This window comes from Olea europaea, unplaced genomic scaffold (assembly GCF_002742605.1).
Source record: "Olea europaea var. sylvestris unplaced genomic scaffold, O_europaea_v1 scaffold2374, whole genome shotgun sequence".
In the NCBI taxonomy this organism is placed as follows: Eukaryota; Viridiplantae; Streptophyta; class Magnoliopsida; order Lamiales; family Oleaceae; genus Olea; species Olea europaea.
The window spans coordinates 17,577-42,601 of record NW_019241880.1 but is presented as its reverse complement, the minus strand read 5'-3'; the positions used below and the strand labels follow the sequence as shown (position 1 = coordinate 42,601).

The following is a 25,025-nucleotide window of genomic DNA, read 5'->3' as shown; positions in this document are numbered from 1 at the left end:
TGGAATAAAGGATCTTCAAATGCCAACAGTGGTGACTATGTTGATGAACGGAACTCGGAATCGGGCTCACGATGTCACTTTCCAAGAACCCCTAGAGTCAATGCACGATCTATTGAAAAAGGGAGACGAGTATATTGATACCGAAGAAACAGAGAAGGTCACTAAACACCTCAGAGAGTGATGGGAAATGTAACACCCCAAACTCTTTTTCATTATATATATATATATATATAGGAATTCCAAAAGATAGTAAACATAATTACCAAAATAATTATCCTAATTAAGTATTAATTAACCCGAAATTCATTGATTTTAAATTATGTCACCAACCTTTTGAATTCCTTGTAGGTTACAAGTGAGTGATTATATATAGGGTGCGAGGTGAGAGTGTTTTGTATTAGAAATTTTATGAGTTCATTTTTATTTTAACACACACACTCTATTTACTTCCATATTATCATTTCAAATCACTTTTGTTTCAGAATATTGGGTGTTAATTGAGGTAAGAATACATCGTGCTAAGTGGTAAATTCTTATTTCTTGATATGTATGTAAATTCTGGCATGAGATACTATAAGGCCTTCGAGTCGAATGCAAAGAAGTTAAATCCTTTGGGATGGACCGTCAGGTCAAAGAAAAGATGTTAAATCCTACGGGATATGACGATTCTTAAGAAATTCCTTGAGCTCTAAATCAAAGAAATGTCGGTATATTATACCATATTATGTTTATATCATGTGAATGAGAATGTGTATGTATTTTTACTGAGTGTTTTCAAAAAAATACTCACTCTTACAATATTTTCAGGTGAGAACGAGTCATGTGGACGCGTGGAAGATTGATCGAGCGATGATTATGGGGTCGTCATGTAAATTTCCTATAAAAGCATAATTGTCCATTTTTATTTGAAGAATAACTTTACGTAAATTTTTATGCATGTTATTTAATATGTTTTACAATTCGAGCATTTGACGTGTTATGTTAAATTTTAAATTAAGCGCTTAAACTAGATAGAGAAAAGTTTTGGTAGCACCTCGAGCTTCATTTTTATTTAAAATAACAATAATAATGAAAAAGAGTTCGAGACATTATAGGAAATGGAGAGTCACAAGCGAAAAGCGGGAGACAAGCTAAGATCTGCCAACAAAAATAAGCCGAAGAGTGAGCAGACGGGTAAGGGGACCATCCAAGACCGACAAGTCAGGCAAAAATGGAAGGAGCCCAGGATGTTCATCCTTTTAAACACCCCGAGCGCGAAGCTACTGATGGAGATACGAAATATGAAAGAGCTTGAATGGCCATGGCCCATGGCAACGCCTCCCGGCAAGAGAAACCAGGATAGATGTTGTCATTTCCACAAGGATCACAGGTACGATACGGAAGAGCATCTGCAGCTGAAGGAGGAGATTGAGCGTCTCCTGAGATGACGGCTCTTGGGAAAATATGTGAAGGATAAACGGGGTAAACAAAAGGTGGAGGACTGTCCCCCGCCCAGGGCGGGAGTGATAAACGTGATTGCAGGGGGGATAGTAGGAGGCGGAGATTCAAACTCCACAAGGAAAAGCTACGCGCGTTCTCTTGGGATCTGTTCCATCCAAAGGAAAGTGAGGTCTAGTCAAAACATCACTTTTAGCGAGGAGGATTTGGTAAGCGTAGCACACCCCTATGATGATGCCTTGGTGATAGCAGGCGACATAGCTGATTTCGACGTCAAGAGGGTGCTGGTTGATCGAGGAAGCGCTGCAAATGTACTTACATGGGATGCTTTTTTGGGCTTAAAGATCTCCCTTGATAAGTTGAAAACAGTAACCACCCCCTTAAAGGGCTTTGGAGGGGCCACGGTAATTTTGGAAGGGACCGTGGAACTCTCTATCACGCTCGGTACATATCTGAATCCTGTGGTAATTGTGGCAAGCTTCGTAAAAACTCCCATGGCCTAGCAATCTACGGTCGACCATTGCTAAACACGGTTGGAGCCATCCCCTCAACCTATCACCAGATCATGAAATTTCCAACCAACAGGGGAGTCGGGTGTGTGCTAGGGGACCAACAGGCATCCAGGAAATGTTATGTCGACAGTATATCAGTCAAGGGAACACCATCGATCATGATGTTGGAGGTTAAACCTTCGAAGGGGCGGATCGAACCACTTGACATGATTGAAAGGATCTCCGTATCAGAAATACAAGAGTTTAGCATCGACGCCGGTTTGGAATATGATGAAAAAGGAAGTTGGTAAGGTGTCTGGCAGATAACCTAGATGTTTTCACATAGAGCCCGAACGACATTACTGGGATCAGTCTAGCCATCGGTCAGCATCGCCTCAGCGTCCTCCCCGGAGCTAAACCAGTGAAGTAGAATAAAAGGAACCTCGTCCTCGAAAGGCAGGAAGTAGCAAAAGTAGAGGTGGAAAAGCTACTACAAGCTGGTTTTATTAAGGAAGTGCAGTATCCCGAGTGGCTGGCCAAATTCGTGCTAGTAAAGAAGTCTAACAAGAAATGGCGCATGTGTGTAGATTACACCGGGTTAAATTAAGCATGCCCAAAGGACTCATACTCACTCCTCCAGATAGATCACCTGGTCGACGCCACATCGAGTCATGAAAGGCTTAGCTTCCTAGATATATTTTTTTTGGATATCATCAAATTTCAATGGCCGAATTTGACCAGGAGAAGACGTCATTTATCACAGATTCTGGAACATATTGTTACATAGCCATGTCGTTCGGCCTCAAAAATGCAGGAGCAACCTACTAAAGGATGGTGAATAGGATTTTTCGGGAATTGATTGGGAGTGTCATAGAAGCTTACGTTGATGACATGGTGGTAAAAAGTATCAAAGCTATCGACCACATGGCTTGCCTATAGAACGTATTTGTCGTAGCCCGACGGAATAACTTCAAGTTCAACCCGGAGAAATGTGTTTTTGGCACTGTCGGTGGGAAGTTCCTAGGCTTCATGATCACCCAAAGAGGAATTGAGGTAAACCCTGACAAGATACAGGCAATACTAAAAATGAAGAGCCCCCTAGTAAGAAAGAGGTTCAGTGGCTGACAGGGTACGTGGCGACCCTTAATCGCTTTATGAGTCGGGCAGCAAATAAATGCTACCACTTCTTTAAAGCCATAGGGGGCTCCATCAATTTCAAATGGACTCAAGAGTGCGAAGAATCACTGAAATCCTTAAAGAAGTCACTACAGCACCCTCCTATCCTGGCCAGCCCATGCCCGGGTGACGTACTGTGTCTCTACCTCACGGCGTCACCACGAGCAGTTGCGCTGTTCTTGTGAAATAACTCCCAAAGGCACAAAAGTCTATCTACTACGTTAGTCAGGTCCTCAAAGATGTAAAGACAAGATACAGCCTGGTCGAATAGCTGTTACTCGCGTTGATTATTGCAGCAAAGAAGCTTAGACCTTACTTTCAATCTCATACGGTGCAAGTAATGACTGACCAACCCATCAAGCAGATACTACATCAACCGAAAACCTCCGGCAGGTTACAGAAATGGGTGATTGAAATAAGTGAGTTTGACATTGAATTTAGGCCCAGGACGACCATCAAAGCGTAGGCTCTAGCAGACTTCATTGCCGAGCTCAACATCCCGACAGAGTCCCCAGAAGGGCGGAAGGCAGATCGGAAGATTTTTGTGGACGGTTCCTCCAATGCAGAGAGATCAGGAGTAGGAATCATAATGATCGGACCAAACTCTAAAGAATTGGAATACTCACTGCGCTTTGAGTTCCCTGCCACCACTAACGACTCTGAGTATGAGGCGGTCATCACAGGCTTAGGTTTGGCAGCAAGGCTGGGGGTGACTTCAGTGGAAGTATATAGTGACTCGCAGCTAATAGTTGGGCAGGTATCGGGAGAATACGAAGCGAAGGACGGAAGGGTGGCAGTATGCCTAATGAAAGTATGGGATCTGCAAAGAGGGTTCACAAGCTTCAAGGTGACGAAGGTCTCACGAAAATATAATGAGCGTCCAAATGCACTAGCAAAGCTCGCATCGGCCAGCCCAAAAAACTTACATCGGACAGCAAGTGTGCAAGTTCTACAACAACCCAGCATTCAGTGCTGGGCTGAGGTGAAGCATATTGAACACGAGGAAAGTTGGATGGATATGATAATCAAATATCTAGCAGAAGATAAGGTGCCGAAAGACCCCCTGGAGGCGAGGAGATTGAAAGCTCGAGTAGCTTCATTTATCATCATTGATCGGCAACTCTACAAGTGAGATTTTACCATGCCATACCTGAAATGCATACACCCCACCAAAGCCAAAGAGGTACTGTTTGAGGTATATGTCGGGACCTACGGTAACCACCAAGGGACAACATCCCTTGCCTTCAAAATTCTACGACAGGCTACTATTGGCCAACTATGAAAGAGGATGCCAAAGAGTTGGTACAGAAATGTGACACATGCTAACGTCATGAAAAATTCGAACAATAGGCAACCATATTTGGGGTGTGCCCATTTTTTCAGTGGGAAATGGACATTCTAGGACCTCTGCCCATGGCCAAAGGACAGAGGAAGTTTTTGTTGGTCGCCATCGACTATTTCACTAAATGGATGGAGGTAGAGCCACTGGCAACCATCAAGACAAGGCTTTGTATAGAAAAATATAATATGCCGATTCGGGATATCCAGGGTATTGGTGACAGATAACGACAGACAGTTTGATAATCATAGCTTTAAGACCTTTTGTGCAAGTTATCACATCGATCATAGATTGACCTCAGTCACCCACCCTCAATCGAACGGGAAAGCCGTAGTGACAAACCGAGTCATTCTCTGGGATCTGAAGACCAAATTGGAAAAAGGAAAAAGGGGCTGTGGGCAGATGAGTTACCTAATGTGCTATGGGCGTATCACACGACTCCACAAGAAATGACCGGGGAAACCCCTTTGGGATGGAAGCAGTAGTCCCAGTTGAGATCCTAAGCGAGACTAATAGGATGAAAGTCAAGCAGCCGGATGACACGGCAACTAGAGGAAAACTCGACCTGCTTAAGAAGGTAAGGGAGAAGGCGGCAATAAAGATGATAGCCTATAAACGCAGAGCCGCTGGGTACTTCAATCAGAGGATAAAACCAAGAATCATTCAGCTAGGAGACCTCATTTAAAGGGATGCAGTAGCAGTAGGACACCCCTGGCAAAGCTCGGACCAAACTGGGAAGGCCCATATAAAGTAATCTGTAGCCTAGGGAAGGGAGCTTATAGCCTGAAAGACATGAGAGGAAGACCACTGGGTAGGCCATGGAACGCAAAGCATCTCAAAAGATACTACCAGTAGACTTCAGGATAGGTGCATAGGCTATGTTCTTATAAATACAGTAGGATAGGTTGTGTTTTTAATTCCATCCATGTAACGCCTCACAAAGGAGCCTTTAGTTACAATTACTTATCGTGTTTAATGAAAGAACTTGGTAGTGGCAGATGATAAGGGCGCTAAGGAAGGGTCAGCCTAGCTTGGACGTCCCGGTGCGCCTACTGAGCTCACGAATCCAAGTATTTCTTATGTTAACATGCAGTCTTGAATCTCCCATGCTCATCCCATAAGGACATGCGATTGACATAGCTCACGCGACTAGGTGGAGAGCCTTGAAAACTCAAAATTAGCTAAGACCCTTAATTGCTAGACCCCTCTCTCAACGGTCGACATAGCCCACGCAGCTAAGTAGAGAGCCTCGAAAAGCCAAAAATTGGCTAAGGCCCTTAACCGCTAGATCCCTCTCCCGACGATTGAAATAGCCCACGTGGCTAGGCGGAGAGTCTTGAAAAACTAAAAATTGGCTAAGGCCCTTAACAGCTAAACCCCTCTCCCGATGGTCGACGTAGCCCATGCGGCTAGGCAGAAAGCCTTGAAAAGCCAAACATTGGTTAAGGCCCTTAACCGCTAGACCCCTCTTTGGACGGTCGACGTAGCCCACGCGGCTAGGTGGAGAGCCTTGAAAAGCCAAAAATTGGTTTAAGGCCCTTAACCGCTAGACCCTTCTCTCGATGGTCGACATAGCCCACGTGGCTAGATAGATAGCCTTAAAAAGTCAAAAATTGGCTAAGGCCCTTAACCGTTAGACCCCTCTCCCGATGGTCAACTTAGCCTATATGGCTAGGCGAGAAGCCTTAAACGGTCAAAATACTGACTAAGGCAGCCAACCATTGGAATCAAGCCTAGCACGCGCGAGATGAATGCCATTCACCCATGCTGTCAAACGATTAAGTAAGGATAACAACGCTCGAAAAAACAAGTTAAAGGAATGATGCGTTCAATATTAATAACCGCTGATAACATAGCATTCATACAAAAAAACATGTGATGTGCTCTTGCCCACACCCCGAACAAGTAGGGAATGATGCTACAAGTAGAAATAAAAGGCAATACAAAAAAGAGGGGGGCTAACAAAAGGTACTACCACTAAGCCATGCTTCAACTCGAAAGAGAAGCATCGCCACTGTCACCTTGCGACGAATGACCAAGTGACTTGAATGGCTGAGCCCTACTCTCCTTCCACTTGCACTGCACAAGGAACTTATCAAAACCTAGGGGTTAATAGAAGGGTGTTCGGTCGATATCCACTCCTTGGTTAGTTTGATAGATGCCGCCATCTCCTTCCCTCCATACGAATGTAAGGCCCTGGCATAATCAGACGATGACTTGTACTGCTCCACAGATGCCTCTAAGTCCTTAGTATACTCGACAGAGGCCTTATATCTCTCAACCGCCTCCTCTGAAGTACGAGCCAACGCAGACCACAAATTGTCATTCTCTGTCTCCTGCTCCCGAGCTCGAGCTTCCGACACCTCTAGAGATTTCTTCAAGGAAGCTATCTTTTTCTTGTAATGATGGGCCTCTTTCTTCTTTTCTTCTACAAGAGTCTTCAACTCTAAGCCCTGACGACGACTCGATTCAACAAGCCCAGTCTGAAGGGACACCACCTAAAGGATGAGGAGACAATGAGAGAGTCGTATGGTAAAATTATGCTCAAAAGATAAGACTCGGCGTTAAAAAATGGAATTAGAAGCATATCCTTTGGAGATAGACCACCGCATCCATCTCGATGTCGTCTGCGCTACGTCCTGCAATCACCCTGACCTGAGTGGGCGTCACCAAAAACTTAAGCACCCCCCTCTCATGATAACCCGGATGGGAGGAAACCCGAAATTAAGAAGTGAATCCTCACGCTCCCTTCGCGTGCAGCTGGAAGAACCCGACCTAGGAACAGAAGAAACCTCGATAGGCTTGTTTGAGGGCTAGGGAGTCTTTTTTGGCACCTGAGACCTTCCCCATTGGTCAGCTGTCTTTTTTGTCTTTAAGGGGATGGGGGATGGCTCAATATCATTTCTATGCCCTTGTTCAGGCATAGAATCCATGGTCCCCTCCATGTCAAATTTCATCCTTGTACATGTAAGGTAAGACCCGTCAAGCTCGCAAAACAAAAGAGTGTGAAAACACGAAACAAGGAAGGGAGGCTTAAGAGTTTACCTTCAATAGGAGCGAGGCCCTCATCCCTTCCCGACAGGGTCTTCAATACCTCATCCAGATCGAAGTCCATATCAGTATGCACATACCCAAACTGATCAGTCCTAAAAAGCAACAAATAAGAAATATGTGCAAGTCAAAAATAATAGAAACCAACGGAAGCAACCTACCTGTAGGAGGACTCATCCCCACTATCAACATGTTCCTTATGGTCAGGACCGATTCTAAGTCAGGTGCGAGAGGGCGTATATCAACCAACTGTTGGATTTGAGCTTTTAGAGTAGAGGAAGCTTCTACTTAACTATTGAAAAGGTGAATTTGGGGATGCCGCCAATTGGTATTGAAAGGAAACCGACCTACTGAAGGTCGGGCGAAGAATAATCGAGATTTCCACCCGCTATTCAAATTCCAAAACCTAGGAAATAGCAAAGGGACCCTAGTGGTGAAAAAGACAAATGCATTGTACTGAACTAGTTCATACATCTCGAAGACACACCTAAAGAAGTCTATGGAAAGTGGAATTCTTCTCCTAAGGCAAACATATAAGAAGTACAATGTTTTTCTCCAAGCGTTGGAGTTTATTTGACTAGGAGTAAGATGAAACTCGTTGAAAATCAACACAAAGAAGGGATGAATGGGTAGCTGAAAATAGCCATCCATGATGTCCCTATATACCGCTATCTCGCAGGGATCAGACCCGGGGAGCCTTTCTTTGGGACCGGGGCTCTATAGACATAGTCATCAACCTGGTCATACATGGCAAGACATTTCTCTAACTTAACCGGGGAATTTAAAGGCTATAACCTCTTGGAATCTCGAGAGGGACAATCTCACCGGTGAATCCCTCCCAATTTTTAAGTTTTGATTGGAAAGCTTGGTAGAGCCAATATGTCTCTTGGGAGAATTAAAAACAAACATTTGAGGTTCGATTGAAGAAGTCCCATTATCGGAATCACAAATGGATCTATTGGACAAATGAGAGGATTCGCTAGGAAGCCTATCCAAGGAGTCAGAAGAACGACCGGCTCAGGAAGAAGCCAAAGGTCGGCCGGCCCCCATGACCAGTCGCAAGGTTGGTTGCCGATCGGCCCATCGTTGGAGTCGACCGGCCCTTTCGACGAAGGTTCGATCCACCCATTACACTCCCCGTTGCCACTCTCGTTGGAGGAAGAGGTGATGATAGTCTTATACATGGAAAAAAAATGAGAGACGAGAAAGAAGGGAAATGCAAAAATTCTAAGTAAAAATCTTGAAATGAAAGAGGAAAATATTACCTCAAGGAGGAGAAAATCTCAGATGTTGAGGATGAGTGAAAATGATTCCAAATAGGAGACCACCCCCCTTTCATAAGCAAAAGTAGTCAAAAATTTTGGGGGAAAATTCCCTCCAAGACTATGCCCATTGGTTGGGTGCCAAATGTACACTGAAACAGCTGCCTAGATTAAATTGTACTACTCGACTTGCTTATTCGAACTAGTTTTATTTTTTTAAAAAAATTCAGATAAAGGAAGTTGCTACCCCTCTGTCAAAAAAATATCGACAGGGGGTAGGGGGCTAATGATATCAGTTAACATAGGAAATCGCCTCCGATGATAAGCAAGGTAAATCACTACACGTCAATGAGAAGCTATCGACCCCCCGAGACGTTCTACTTCCACATGAGACTACCTACCCTCTGGGTGCTTTACCTCAACGAGAGGTCGTCGCCTTCTCCCGGGGGCGCTCTATCTCTATGCATGATCGTCGACCCCCCCGGGGGCATTCTACCTCTACGTAAGATCACCGACCAACGTGAAATTGCCTATAGGGTCATCTCAATACTTAGCCACAAAATCCCGGATGAATTAACGAGGATACATGATGGTTACCTCAGACCCAACCTCCGAGCGGAAAGTTAAGATCCCCCACTCAGAACGTGGGGATGGTGAGGAGGCCAACGTGGGACACGTGGCACCACTACCACCCGACTTTTACCCGGCTTCCGACGCCTATAAATACCCCTGAGGGCGACATAGGTGTGGACGAGGGCATTTTTCCTAGCCATCTAAATTTCATCTTCATATTTCCTAATATCATTTACTAATTATCACGTCGGAAGTAAAATTGGGGAGAAAGCCCCGCTCTCATTTTTCAGGTTACAGACGCCCAACGAAGTAACAGGAATGCCAAACGCCACCAAATATACAAGAAGGTATTATTTTACCACCATCTCAGGAAGTTTCAGCAAATGGCAAAATCGACTACTACAAGCTCATTGAAAAGTTTGGTTGCCAGCGCCTTGACCGGCTGATAATTGATTGCGTTGCCCACCTCACCGGCCCACCTAATATCTTTCTCCGCCGAGGTGTTTTCTTCGCACACCGAGATTTTAATGTGATCCTGGATGCCTATGAAAGAGGGGAGAGGTTTTATTTGTACACAGGACGTGGGCCTTCGTCTGAGGCCTTGCGTTTGGGCCAATTTTTACCAAGTAATTGAACAATTTCTTTTCTTTTTCCATTTTTTAAACTGTTGGAAGTGAATTTTATGGAGGCTTTTGGCTGGGTTTTTTATTTAATTGGAAATGAAACAGTACATTGAAATAAAAGCATGAAGGACCGCAGGTATTGTAATGACTCTTGCTTCTATGTTATTTTCCGTTTTTAGTTGTCAAGGGTCCTCCTACGTGAGGCATGATTTGCTTTTGAAGGATTCTCTGTTTAGTGCTATTTTGAATTGGTCTCAATTGAATTGAGAATTGAAAATAAAGTAGAAGCAGGACTTAAAAGCAACTGCCACAAATGCACAGGCTTTATTATTTCCCACACATACAAGTTTGTTCCTTTTGAATGAGTATGATCGTATTTTATAGTAACTGAAAGTAATTATGGTACGACCCTCTTAAATCACCATATGCACAACAGAAAAATCTTCCTTAACATTGTGCCGCTATGATGATACCTTGCCAGGCATAAGGCGAAGTCTTTTCAAGCTTCCCATGTTCACCATTTACAGTTTTGAATGAATATTTATAGAATGAGATTTTGGATTTATTATTTGTTTAAGGTACCATTCAAGAATGTAATGCACTATGTACAGTTATTACATATTGTGCCTCCTTTTAGGTGTTATCAACTATCATTTGAATGGAGATTTAAGAAGAGGAGTAGAAAGCTAAGCATCTGTATTGATTCTTTTATATATTCTTTTGCTGGTGGGTGATTTTAAGAATTTGCAGGATGCCTTTAAGGTGCCACTCGTAATGCAGCTAACTGATGATGAGAAGTGCATGTGGAAGAATTTGACAGTGGAGGAGATCCAGAGATTGGCACGTGAAAATTCTAAAGATATAATTGTTTGTGGATTTGACGTTTCAAAAACATTTATGTTCTCGGATTTTGATTATGTTGGTGGGTAAGTAGTTTAAATTGTAAGTCAGTTTTACCCTTTTCGGTCTTTTTCAAAGCAGTGAAGTTAAGAAAAATGCTGTTTGTACAGCATGTTTTTTCACAGCAATTTTCACACTCATTCACAAAGGTGGGGTTCACGATTAAATCGTGGACCCCACTTACTTGGATGTGTGTGTGCCGTGAAAAAAAGTGTGAAAATTGATGTACGTGTAGAATGGTTGGTGAAGTTAATGGCCTTTTTGAATTCAAAAGGTTGGACAGTTGTGAATGTCTTGGTCAATTTGGAAATAATTATATGCCAATTATTGGCTATAAATAGGGATGTCAACGAGTCGAAATTCGAGGCTCAGTTAAAATGATCAAACTTTTTTCTGGGCCCGAGACTCGGCCAAAAAAATTAGGCCCGAGCCGAACCCGAGCTTTTGGCTCTGGCCTTTCCCAGCCAAGTAGGGCAGGCTCAGTATTTTTTTTTTTTTTAACAGCTACTTCAAAATTAAGGCAACAGGGTGTTGCCTTAATTTTGGTTGCTGCCTTAAAATTTATTTTTAAATATAGGCTCGTGAGCCCGAGCTGGCGAGCTACACAGGTCGGCTCGGGTTTTGCCCGGCACCCCAAAATGGGGCTCGGTTCTCCCAAGCCTTGAGCCAGGCGAGCTCAAACTTTTTTCGAGTCGAGCCACAGGCGGTTCAAGTTGACGAGCCCGATCGCCATCCCTAACTATAAGTCATAAATGGGATGGGCCATTGTGTATTCTGGCTTAGATGGGTTCTTTAAATGGACAACTATTATTTCTTTGATTACCATACTTACATTCATATATATCATATTCATTACTTGTTCAATGTAATGACTATTTCTTTTACACGAGAATATTTTTTTCAGTTCCTTCTACAAGAACATGGTTAAGATTGCAAAATGTGTCACATATAATAAGGTGATTAGGGGTTTTGGGAAAGTTTTATATGCTTGTTCTTTTCTTTGAAATTTCTGTTAAGCATCCATAAGCTATATTGATTATCGACTTCTAGCTTGTAAATCTGAAAACAACATTTGGTTGATTTGTTAGGTAGTTGGTATTTTTGGTTTCATTGGTGAAGATCACATTGGAAAAGTTAGCTTTCCTATTCAGGTAGATTGTACTATTAAAGTTCTTATTCTTAAAGGTTGTAATAGTGACTTTGGAAAAATATTTTTAGTTTTTTTTTTTTAATGAAAGAACAAATTTGTCAATAGGGAGAAATACCGAGAGAAGTAGAGGAGGGAGTCCGTAGGTACTTGAAAACAACAATGGGAAAAGGAAAAAAATTATCAAAGAAATAAATCATTCCAAACACGTTGGAAATCATGACTAAACCGAACCAGCAGATATTGCAGCAGTTTTAGCTAATAAAAATGCAAAAACAGAACTGTCTCAGATGCAGTGAGGATTACCTAATGATTTTGATAGATTCTGGTTTCCTCTCAAACCATCCATATCATGTTGTAGCAATCATACAACAGTACCATAAAATTTCATTCTTTATTCTATTTCCAGAACCCATAACATCGAATAGAATAAAATCAACCAAAGATGTGGATGTGATAACAAACTCTACAACGTCGCCAAACACTCAACCAAGTCAACCTAGTGGAAGTATAGTGCATGAAAAGATGAGTCCATATTGTTACTTCACCAAGCATCTTGCAGAAACATTATAACTTTGAATTCCAAATGAACCACTTCACCACAAAAATTGAAGAAGTTTGACGGCAAAAGGTAGGAGAGAAAATATTTACATGACAACACACAGAAATATGAAAGCTCCAAACTCTAGAAGGAAAGGATAAATCTAGCATATGCAATAATATTTCTGGATCAATCACTTCCCAATCATTGAAATTGTGAAGAAACATAAAATAAAATATAACTTCAAATTGGATCCTCTATTAAAACAAATATATTATTTTATAATTTTAGGTGTTTGGAATGTATTATTTTAATTATTAGACGGTTTTTACAACAATTAACTATTTAAAATAATAATAAAAAATATGTAGTTTTTTTTTTTTTTTTTCCCTTTTTACGCCTTGGCTCGCCTAGTTTGGCCTTTACGTCTAACTACGTTTAACGATTTTTAGAAGACTGTTATTAGTAGTTCAGGGTTCTAGTAAAAAATAGAACCAACATAATAAATATGGAATTATCTAATTTAGCCTCGTAACTGCGAAATAGATGGAATAATTGAATAACTCTCGGTTTTATAATTTTGCTTAGATTAAGTGCCAAACTTTTGAAAGTCGTACAATTATAGTCCATCAAAGTGACAAAATCTCATATGAAATGAACTTGACTCTGACAAGTTAATATGCAAATATTGGTTTAGATGAAAGACAATTTTTTCCGCAATCAAGGAATCGATGTAGATTGTCATATGAAGCAACATAACGGCACTATTTATTTTCATTGTAGATATTGGAAAGTTCAATTTAGGAAGTTGTCTATTTTTGTGACCAACTTCAAATCACAATAGTTGGATGACTAATAGCATATACCATTCGGCAGGCAAAAAGAATTTTAATTCTTGACTTAGACTGAAATACAAAGTCAAAATAATAACTTTGAGAATGAAAAATAAGAGTGTTGCTTCACGTACAGGGCCAGCCGGCCCCTGTCACATATCGTGGCCCTGTACTTGTATCTTTTTTGGAAAAATAATATGGTTCAATGCACCAACATGCACTATTAGGTTGGGTTTCGTGATTTGTGCCATATATTTTCTTTTTCAAATGCTCAATTTGACAATGAAGAAGTGAATTAAAATTAGTTAGAAAATTTAAAACATAAAACTATACTATTATCTATTGATTATAAAAATTCATACAGTAATAGCTAAGAATACAATTTAAATTTTCATTCCTACAAAGCCTATTCTATACAACGAGATATTTACCTCCTGAGCGTTACTCTTTCCAAATGATTCAAGCATACAAAGCAGTCAAAATCTTTATTGCGAGTGATGTAAGACACTATTACTAGTTTTGCAATCTACTTATTATTTATAATTAGAATTCCCATTTATACTATTACATTGAGTTTTTTTATGTAGTTGATAAAAGATAGTTCTACTAGGAGCAGGTAATTAATTTTTTATTACTTTCAGAAATTAACTCTTTCATGGTCTACTAAAATTAGGAGATTATTTCACTACCTATATAGAAAGAGGGTTAAATTTGTTTGTAATTACAACATTTTATATTCATTATTATTGTAAAAGGCAAGTTTATTAGGGTTTACAAGTCTTTTATTACGAGAGCTTGAAAGCGTTGTAATATTTAGTCGGTCTATTGCTTATGAGAAGATTAATTTGGTTAGACCCTTTATTATGGACGTCTTAACTTTAATTCTTTCACTTGATCCTCGTTCAGAAAAGTTAGTGGCACTCCATATTTTCATAGTCAATTGATATATAACAGAAATAGGTGATTGGACTTGGTCGATATTGAGTATATGACTCAATCAGATTTATTAGTTGTGTTTATAGTAATATACATACTTATGCACAAGTGTAAAGATCCATTATTCACTGTGATTTGAATTGTAATTTTAAATTTCATCACTTTTTTTAAGATTATGAATTTATGTCCAAGGATTTTTTATCCTTCAGATAACGTTTTCTTCATGAACTTTGACCACCTTTTATCTCTGCTATTCCTTGGCAGACAGCGGCCTTTCCTTATATTTCACGAGAGTCGCAGAGAATAACGGAAACATATGTAATTCTCTGTACCGACACCCATGATGTAAACTCGGTTTAATTATCAGTCAGTTTTGTCCAATTGACTGAACAATCATCAACTCCTCATAATTATACGACTAGACCCTAAAACCAATTTTGGGCCATTAGTAACAAGGGAAAAAATCATATTTCAGGTGTATTCTTTGCACCAATCAGGTAAATACTATGAAAATTCAAATTTTAGGTATATTTTTAATTAATTAAAAATATTTATTAAATAAAGATAATAAAATCACAATTAAACAATTCATGGTCACAAATTCATAATTATAGGTTACAGATTTATTTACTGGTGTCATATCGTTAAATTAATTGGTCACAGATTATTTCGTGATCACAAATCAACAATTTCATTGGTTACAGATTATTTCGAGGTCACATTTAATCTATGTCACATATGTCACAAATTATTTTTTAGTCATAGGCACCCAATTTTTGTCACAAATCAGCAAAATAGTTGAATACAAACGGCGAAATAGTTGGTCACAGATTCCAAACACCCCCACCACTGATCCCGATCCAGCACGAATCTTGGTCACAAATCACCATCACCCCATCTTCGCTTGCATCACATCACCAGACCCTATCCCGATCCCGTTCCACCACAATACTTGATCACAAACACTACCCGCCACAACACCACCACACGCAAACCACCACCAAGTCACGCTAGTTGCAATGTTTTTCTCACCAAACAGGTTACATTATGCACCAAACACCCAACCTGATACTGATTCACCACTAATTTTTTTGCGACAAATCAGTCAAAGTTGGTCACAAACGCCTAATTGTTGGTCATAGACACCCCACATATCGTTGCCACCGCAACAACCATTGTAATTACACAGTTCATACCACCACCGATCTACACCACCACTGTAATCACACGGTTCACACCACCACTGTAATCACACCATCACCGATCAACCACACGCCAAATTCCAAACCATCAATCGCGACATCACCAGATTGAGGATGCCTTGCGCACTACATGTGACCACCACCTCCCCCACCACCACCACCACAAAACACCACACAATCAATCTCCGCCATCGTGCACAGCTGCGCTTTGAGCAAACACCGATGAGGTGCGCCTTGAACAGCGGCAGCGCCGCCCCTTGCGAATAGTAAGTGAGGGGCGAATAGCAAAGGCGACCGCCAAGCAAAGAGTCCTCGCAACTTTGCAGCGCCACCAAGCACATACATACCTCTAGTGTGTGTGTCATTGGAGAAAGCTGGATCGAATTTGCAGCGGCTGAGAGATGAAAGGGTCACGAGAGAAGAGAGAGAGAGTAGGGTTTTTTTAAATGGTATTGGGATGAGTTTGGAATTGAATTTGGATAGGTTGATATATTTTATTATTAATAATAAAATTAATGTCTGGATATTGAATAAAAAACTTTTCTATCTAATTTTTGCACTATGATCTTCAAATATCTAGAATTTTGTAATTTTCCCTAGTAACAACCTAATTTCATTAGAGTCGCTCATGGCCCATTTCCAACTCCTAGGACAGCTTATTACATTGCCCACTTAAAAAGATCCTTCACACTTTTTTGGTCTCAGCCCATTGTCACACCCTAATTTTACACCCATATATTTGCCTCACTTTTACTGTGTGTAAATGTGTTACTGTATTTTGTTTTTCCTCCCATGTGAGAAGAAAAGCCAGCGCCTCTCTTTCTATGTGATTGAGCTTCCATTCGTTTTCTCTTATTCTCTTGCCTTAGTAGCGCCTTTATGGCTACAATAACATCCACATTCACCTTTCTTTGTGGGCAATAGGAAGCAACCAGAGTTTGGGATTGTGCTTGGGTTTTGGTTTGTTCGGCTTCAACAGTTTCTTGAGGTATTGGTTGATTTGGAGTGAACTGAGCCTAAAGCAACCTTGTGATGTTCAAGTTATTAGCTTCACAATTGGTATTAAAGCCCAGGTAATTAACAAGTCTCAGGCCTAATAGTCATGAAAGAGACGGGTTTGGTCTCCTGCAGGACCTGTTATGTGAGGGAGAGACGGGTTTACTCTCCTGCAAAGTCCAATGTGTGAGAGGGAGATTGTTGAGATTATCACACATCGGATGTGGAAGGGGCTGGTTGTCAGTTTATAAATGTGAGTGAAAGTCTCACCTCTTGAACTAGCTTTTGGGGTTGAGAAGACCAATACTACCCAACAGATATGTAACAAACCTATATGTTGTGTTCTCACTATTATGGAATTGAGAACATTAGGTTTTGAGGTCATGCCCAAGGAAGGTTAAGCAAGCAAGAATGCCATTTTAAGAGATTTAAATTCTTCTAGTGAAGCCAACTTGCAAGAAAATCGAAAGTCCCTTCTTGTCATGAAGAATTTTACAAAATTCTGCTAAAGTACCATGTTTGATCAGTCAAGTGAAGTTGAGTAGAATAATTCTTACAATGATTCAAAGACGAAGAAATTTAAGTATATCATTTCACATGATAATTTTTGTGCTTGTACGTGAATCTTTTGATAAAAGTGGTGACGAAACATATAACTTGTACAAATCTATCTATTGTTCAAGTCTATCCAATCCATTGGTTCGTATAACTATTTGATAACATTGTTAAATACGTGGCTTGCATTGTCTCTATAATAACGTGTTTTTGAGAACCAATATATAGCTCATTCTTAAAAGTCTATAGCTCTTGATAATTTTGTTCAATTAATTGGAGTTTTGTGTTGTAAAATCTCCTAGTAAAGAGGTGATTAACAAAGAAATGCCGAAGATCAAGAGAACTGTGTAGAAGACTTGGTTGGCATTAGTCTTGATCGACATGCCATAGACGAACAACAGACCACTGATCCAGAAGTTCTTGATGCCACTATAAAAGATGTGCTTGATGCTTTGATGGTTAAAAAACAACTTCAAAACTCGATGGGGAGAAAACATGTAAATATGACTAAAGTCGGTTAGATTAGTTTTCATGTGCCTTGAGCATATAGTTTATAGGGTTATTGTATTTGATTTTCGAATCAAAGAATATAGAGTAAATAGGAGAGTACTTGTAATGACTAAATCCTTAAATTATATGTGTGATACCCTATACTGTACAAGATTCAAGAATATATTGCCCTTGTTTGATCCCCATTTTTCAACCAAAATACATTTTTCAACAGTGATTTGACATAATTTCAACCACACATTCTTCAATAAAATAATATTATACGCAAATCAAAAAATTTTCCTTATTTTTTAACCACACATTTCCCATCAATACATTATTCAAAAATTTATTTTCTTTACAAAAACGGGGCTCAAACAAGGGCGTTATATAATTCGTCAAATCTCCATGTTCGACCTTATAAGACAAGCAATTAATGCGTTGATATAGACCATTGATTGGGAATACAAATCTCTTCTTTGTGCTTGTTGTAGGGGCCTTGTCTCATATTGTGTCACAAAATTTAAACTTTGCACCAAATCCTGTTGTTATATTTAATTGGTAGTATATGGAGTGGAATCGGGCTCTCATATACTGTATTTGTGTTTTAGACATCGGATTCACACTTACCGTATTTGGCAGTGCAACTCGCCATATTTGGCAGTGCAACCCACCGTATTTGCATCTCACTGTATTTGACAGTGTAACTCACCGTATATGGCAGCTTACTGTATTTGCAGGCGAAACTCACCGTATTTGCACAAAAATTTGCATAAAGTGTTTTTATTCATACACTAATAAAAATAACACAAATTTTTTCACTTACAAATAGAAATACCTTATATGTGAAATCTATTTTTCACACATATAACGAATTAGGAAAAAACAGTTAATTTTATTTATCTATTTCTAATATAAATTTCAAGTACGTTGCAAATTAAATAAATAAATCTGCAAAATTGCAAACTAAATAAATAGCAGATATAATTTCAACCCGAGACCTGTGTAAACACAGTTTCCATAAGAGAATTCGCCCTCTCACCGTGGTGCTAGAGGTTTAATTCGAGCGTCTGTCTGCCAGAATACAACGGTAACCAGCAGAATCCGAGCACCGCGATTCTACTCCGACGAACTGGGCGAGTGTTCGAACAATATCACCTTACTGGAATGAAATGGAACAAAACAGAAAACAAGTTAGAAATTGCGGACGAAAATTTCAGTGAGTGAACTGCTGGAAATTGACTGAATTATATAGATTGAATCTGACCATTAGTTTTCTGCATTAACCATTGTAGCTTTTTTGGAGTTACACTTCAGTTTCGACCATTGGAGTTTTAGGAGTTTCAGACACTCAAAAGTCATTTGAAAAAACCACAAAAAAAATTGCAAAACGCGGACAGTCCAAATTAGCCAGTTTTTGCTCCGTTCAGTCTGACATTCGTGTGCACAGGTCACACTCGCACTCAAGTTCAAGGTCCGAAGGCTATTTCTATCCGTGATTTGCACCCCCTGCGCGCACACGTGGAGAGAGCTTCTATGCTACACATGATCACACCATTCCAATGCATAACCATATATAAAGTGGTTTTGGTTTACAAGTTTTTCCTATGTGGGACAAAGTTTTCCCACCAACATAGACCATTTCCAATGGTCCACTTTAGACTCCAATTTCTCATTCACCCGAACTTCATTTTTGGCAAATAAATACATGACTTCGATGTTCTCACGGAGGAAAACACATATCAACTTTGATATTCCAAAATTGGACCAACGGGTCCCACCTAAAATTGTGCCAAAAGTGAGCCAATTCACTCATTTTCCCAACAATCTCCCACATGAAAAAAATTTGGGAGAGACACGAAACGTGAGACATAAGTCTTGGTGATAAAGTTCAACGGTTGAAACCTACATAGGATAGGTAGGTGTTACCCTTTGAACCTTCCCTTATAAAATCATATTTACTTTACTGGCTGACCAGTAGATGCGATGCGATGCGATATCTTTGAACTGTTCTGCCATTTGTGTAAATGATGGTATACTTCACACAAGATTCTTCCTAGCACCCTTCAATTCTCATTATTATGTTCGTTTTGGCCATGAACATATGCCTGGTTCTGTGAGAGTTTCTAAGAACTGAACCCCACACAATTCTCTTAGAAGCGACCCCACTTCTTTCTCACATAGGTGATTTCTTATTACAAGTAACCCGCATTACTTGGTTTGATTTCGACGCGTATAAATCATTAAAAGCCTATTGCCTAACCTTCATCCTTACGGGTATCACTGTTATATCATAGAAATGGACAGGAGGTGATACCCCCACAGTGATTTTATCAAGTCTTTATAGTTAGGTTGTCCCTTTGAACCTAGATCTTATGATCTCCAGTCAACTAGGTTGGGTTTCCTTTGTAATGACTTATTCTTTCAAGGGCTTGAGTATCATTCCTTTCGATGATTTCCCAACTAACTCTCTATTTAAACATTTGGTTAGCGGATCCGCAATGTTATCATTGGACCTAACATAGTCAATTGTGATAATTCCAGTTGAGAGTAGTTGTCTAATGGTATTGTATCTATGACGTATATGTCTAGAATTACCATTGTACATGTTACTCTATGCCCTTCCTATTGCTGATTGACTGTCACAATAAATGCAAATTGCAGGCACAGGTTTGGACCATCTTGAAATATCCTCTAAGAAGTCGCGCAACCATTCGGCCTCTTCACCACATTTATGTAGGGCTATAAACTCAGATTTCATTGTAGATCTGGCTATAACCGTTTGCTTAGAGGATTTTCATGAGATGGCAGCACCTCCCAAAGTGAACACATATCCACTAGTGGACTTTGAGTCTTTTAATTTAGATATCCAATTAGCATCACTGTATCATTCAATGACCGCTAGATGTCTGGTGTAGTGTATTCCATAGTCACGAGTATATCTTAAGTAACTCAGTACTCTTATTATACATTTCCAGTGATCATTTCCTGGATTACTCGTATATCTACTCAATTTACTGATTGTGTAAGCTATGTCTGGTCTTGTACAACTCATTGAGTACATTAGACTTCCAATAACTCTCGAGTATTCTACTTGGGAGACACTTTCACCTTTATTTTTAGAAAGATGTTGACTCGTATCTATCGGTGTTCTAGCTAAGCCAGTATCATCCTTGTTTAATTTTTTTCAAAATTTTGTCCACATAATGTGATTGGCTTAGAACAAGCCCATTTGATGTTCTTGAGATTTTGACTCCAAGTATAACATCAGCTAAATCCATGTCTTTCATATCAAATTCGAATTTAATATATTTTTAGTGGATTCAATCATCTTATTGTTACTACCAACAATAAGCATGTCGTCAACGTAAAGACATAAAATAACATAGCCATCTTTAGTGTCTTTGACGTAAACACATTTGTCACATTCATTAATTTTAATTCCACTCTCTATCATGACATTGTCAAATTTTTAATGTCATTGTTTTGGTACTTGTTTTAAGCCATATGTGACTTCACTAGTTTACAGACTTTCTTTTCCTATTTTGGTAACAAAAACCTCTTGGGTTGTTCCATGTAAATTTCTTCTTCTAAATCTCCATTTAGAAAAGTTGTTTTAACATCCATTTGATGTACTTCTAGATTTCGCAAAGCAGCAATCGCAAGTATCACCCTAATAGATATTATTCTCGTCACTAGAGAATACGTATCAAAGTAATCAAGGCCTTCCCTTTGTTTGTAACATTTTATTACTAATCTAGCCTTGTACTTTTCAATAGTTCCATTTGCTTTCATTTTCCTTTTGAAAATTCATTTGTAGCCTAGTGGTTTGCATCCATGAGGAAGATCCACTAGCTCCATGTATGATTTTGCAGTATGAAATCTATTTCACCTTTAATGGCATCTTCCCATTGAGGTCCTTTCGAGGAATTCACAGCTTCTTGATAGCATTGAGGTTTGCTTTCTAGCATATAGGTCAGAAAATTAGGACCATAAGACTTTTCTGTCCTTTTGCTGCGTCTAACCTCAGTCTCCTCTTCTAATTCTTCGTCCTGACTATTTTCAGTCATTGTCTCATATGTTCGTTTAGAAGAACTTGCTTCCTCTTTGGACTTGTATGGACATACTTCTTCAAAGAATGAAGCATTTCTCGATTCCATTATCGTGTTTTTGTGTATGTCTGGAATGTTTGGACCTACACAAGAAATCGATACGTACTCATATTACGTGCATAGCCAATGAAGACACAGTCTATAGTTTTCGGGTCTATCCTTACCTTCTTTGGTGTTGGAACAGCCACTTTTGCAAGACATCCCTACACTCGCAAGTGTTTATAAGTAGACTTTCTTCCTTTTCATAACTCATAAGGGGTCGTTTCCGATTTCTTTCGAGGCACCTTATTTAAAAGGTAATTTGCTGATAACACAGCTTCCCCCCACATGTTCTGAGATAACCCAGAATTTACTGGCATTGCATTCATCATTTCTTTTAAGGTACGATTTTTTCGTTCAGCTACACCGTTTTGTTGTGGTGAATAAGGTGTGGTGGTTTCATGTATGATTCCGTGTTGTGCACAGAAATCGGTAAACGGTGCTCCATACTCACCACCTCGATCACTCCATAGTACCTTAATTTTCTTATTAAATTGAGTTTCAACTTCATTCTTATAGAGAACAAATTTCTCTATAGCTTCATCCTTGCTTTTAAACAGATACACATAACAGTATTTTGTGTCATCGTAGATAAAAGTAATAAAATACTTGTTGTCACCTCTTGTTTGTACAAGTTTTAAGTCACAAACATCACTGTGAATTAAATCAAACGGTTCTGTGTTCCGTTCAACTGACTTAAAGGATGACCTTGTCAATTTTGTCTCAACACAAGTTTCACACTTATGTTCGGAATCATTATGGAACTTAGGTATGCTATTTGAGTTAACTAGTCTACGTAAAATATCATAGTTAACATGTCCTAGTCTACCATACCATAAACTGGAAGACTCGAGCAAATAAATAGAAGAATTTGCTTTATTCATTTTTGGTTTCACGACCATTACATTCAACTTAAACATACCGTCGGAAACATAACATTTTCCGAAAAACATTCAACTTTTTGATAGAATGGCTTTGTCTGACTCAAATACAATGCGAAAATCATGCTTATTCAAAAGCGACCCGGACACTAAATTCTTACGAATTTTCAGCACATATAGCACATTGTTGAGAGTCGACTCCTTTCCCGAGGTCATCTTTAGAACCACCTTTCCTTGACTCTTGATTTCAGAGGTTACTGAATTTTCCATGAACAGCTTCTCCTCATTCTCAATTGCTTCGAACGTAGCAAACAGCTCTTTATCAAAGCACACATGCCTTGTAATACCGGTGTCAATCCACCACTCCTTAGGGTTTGAACCCACCATGTTTACTTCAGAAATGACGGCTGCGAGATTTATTTCTGAGACATCTTGTGCCATATAGTCAACCATATTTGCTTCTTTCGTCTTCTTCTTTGGCATTCTGCACTCCGAAGATTTGTGGTCTACTTTGTCACAATTGAAGCATTTCCCTTGAAATTTTTTCTTAGAAATTCCACCTTTCGGTCCATGCTTGGTCTTTTTTCCACTGGATGGCCCAAACTTGTTTTTGTAACTCTTACTGCTTTGACCATGCTCCACAACATTAGCTTTAGCAACATCAGGATTGAACCACTTCTTTTCTGAACTTTTATTGTCTTCTTCAATTCGAAGTCTAACAATAAGTTCTTCAACGTTCATTTCCTTTCGTTTATGTTTCAAATAGTTTTTGAAATCTTTCCATGCGGGCGAATATTTTTCAATAATTGCTGCCACTTGAAAGGTTTCACTCAACACCATTCCTTCGGCATAAATTTCGTGAAGAATCACTTGGAGTTCTTGCACTTGACTGATAACAGTTTTGGAGTCCACCATCTTATACTCTAGGAATCTGCCGACTATAAACTTTTTAGCCCCAGCATCCTCAATTTTGTATTTTCGATCTAAAGACTCCCACAACTCCTTAGCAGTTTTCATCGTGCTATACACATTGTATAGCATGTCTGCTAAACTATTCATAATGTAGTTTCAGTATAAAAAATCTGAATGCTTCCAAGCATCAAGTGCACTGACTGCTTGAATATCTCCTTCTCCTTCATTGAGTACAGGAGTATTCTCAGTTAAAAATCTCGCAAGATTGAAGGTGGACAGGGAAAACAACATTTTCTGCTGTCACCTCTTGAAATTCAAGTCATTGAATTTCTCCGGTTTCTTTCTATGATTAACCGGAACAGTAACCGTTTGGCCAGTTGTTGGAGCCACAGTTTGACTCACAACACGACTAGGCAAGTTAGCCACAGTGGAGCTTGGCCCTTGAGCCATAGTAGAGCCCACAACTTCATTTCCAGCAGGAACAGTTTGGGTCACATCCATGTTGGTTCGTTCGATAGGCATTTCTGAAAATGAAACAATTATTAGTCTCCAATAAACAAATAAATTTGTTTACTACCAATACGTATTTGTTGTTATATTTAATCGGTAGTGTATGGAGTGGAATCGGGCTCTCATATACCGTATTTGTGTTTTAGACACCGGATTCACACTTACCGTATTTGACAACTGTTTATCGTATTTGCATGTGCAACTCACCGTATTTGGCAGTGCAGTTCACCGTATTTGACAGTGCAACTCACAGTATTTGACAGTACAACTCACCGTATATGGCAGCTTACTGTATTTGCAAGCGAAGCTCACCGTATTTGCACAAAAATTTGCATAAAGTGTTTTTATTCATACACTAACTAAAATAATACAAATTTTTTCACTTACAAATAGAAATACCATATATGTGAAATCTATTTTTCACACATATAACGAATTAGAAAAAAATAATTAATTTTATTTATCTATTTTTAACATAAATTTCAAGTACGTTGCAAATTAAATAAATAAATCTGCAAAATTGCAAACTAAATAAATAGCAGATATAATTTCAACCTGAAGCCTGTGTAAATACAGTTTCTTTAAGACAAATCGCCCTCTCACCATGGTGCTAAAAGTTTAGTTCGAGCGCCTGTCTCCCAAGATACAACGGTAACCAACAAAATCCGAGTACCGCGATTCTACTCCGACGAACTGGGCGAGTGTTCGAACAATATCACCTTACTGGAATGAGACGGAACAAAACAGAAAACAAGCTGGAAATTGCAGATGAAAATTTCAGTGAGTGAACTACTGGAATTGAGTGAACTATATAGATTGAATCTGACCATTAGTTTTCTGCATTAACCATTGCAGTTTTTTTGGAGTTACACTTCGGTTTAGACCATTGGAGTTTTAGGAGTTTCATACACTCAAAAGTCATTTGGAAAAATCACAAAAAAAAACTGCAGACTGACCAGTTTTTGCTCCGTTCGGTCCGACATTCGTGTGTGCAGGTCGCGCCCGCACTTAAGTTCAAGG

The 25,025-nt window shown here is 39.4% G+C and overlaps 1 protein-coding gene across 1 annotated transcript; it reads right to left on the bottom strand.

Annotated features, from left to right (window-relative positions):
- Window positions 1-21,710: 21,710 nt before the first annotated feature.
- On the bottom strand, window positions 21,711-23,996 carry LOC111381780. The gene is made up of 5 exons (XM_023005606.1): window positions 23,800-23,996; window positions 23,506-23,634; window positions 22,758-23,298; window positions 21,828-21,866; window positions 21,711-21,746 (listed from the first exon to the last, which is right to left on the bottom strand). Exons 1-5 carry the CDS (start codon window positions 23,994-23,996, stop codon window positions 21,711-21,713), a joined length of 942 nt encoding a protein of 313 aa, XP_022861374.1.
- Between the last annotated feature and the right edge of the window lie 1,029 nt (window positions 23,997-25,025).

Excerpts from the sequence above, each read along its gene's own strand:
- LOC111381780 (XM_023005606.1), bottom strand. The coding sequence starts at position 23,996 with ATGGATGTGACCCAAACTGTTCCTGCTGGAAATGAAGTTGTGGGCTCT. Across the intron at positions 23,635-23,799 it reads AATGACTTGAATTTCAAGAG|TTTAGCAGACATGCTATACA; the intron begins GTGACAGCAGAA and ends CATTATGAATAG. Across the intron at positions 23,299-23,505 it reads ATAGTCGGCAGATTCCTAGA|ACTTCGAATTGAAGAAGACA; the intron begins GTATAAGATGGT and ends ACTTATTGTTAG.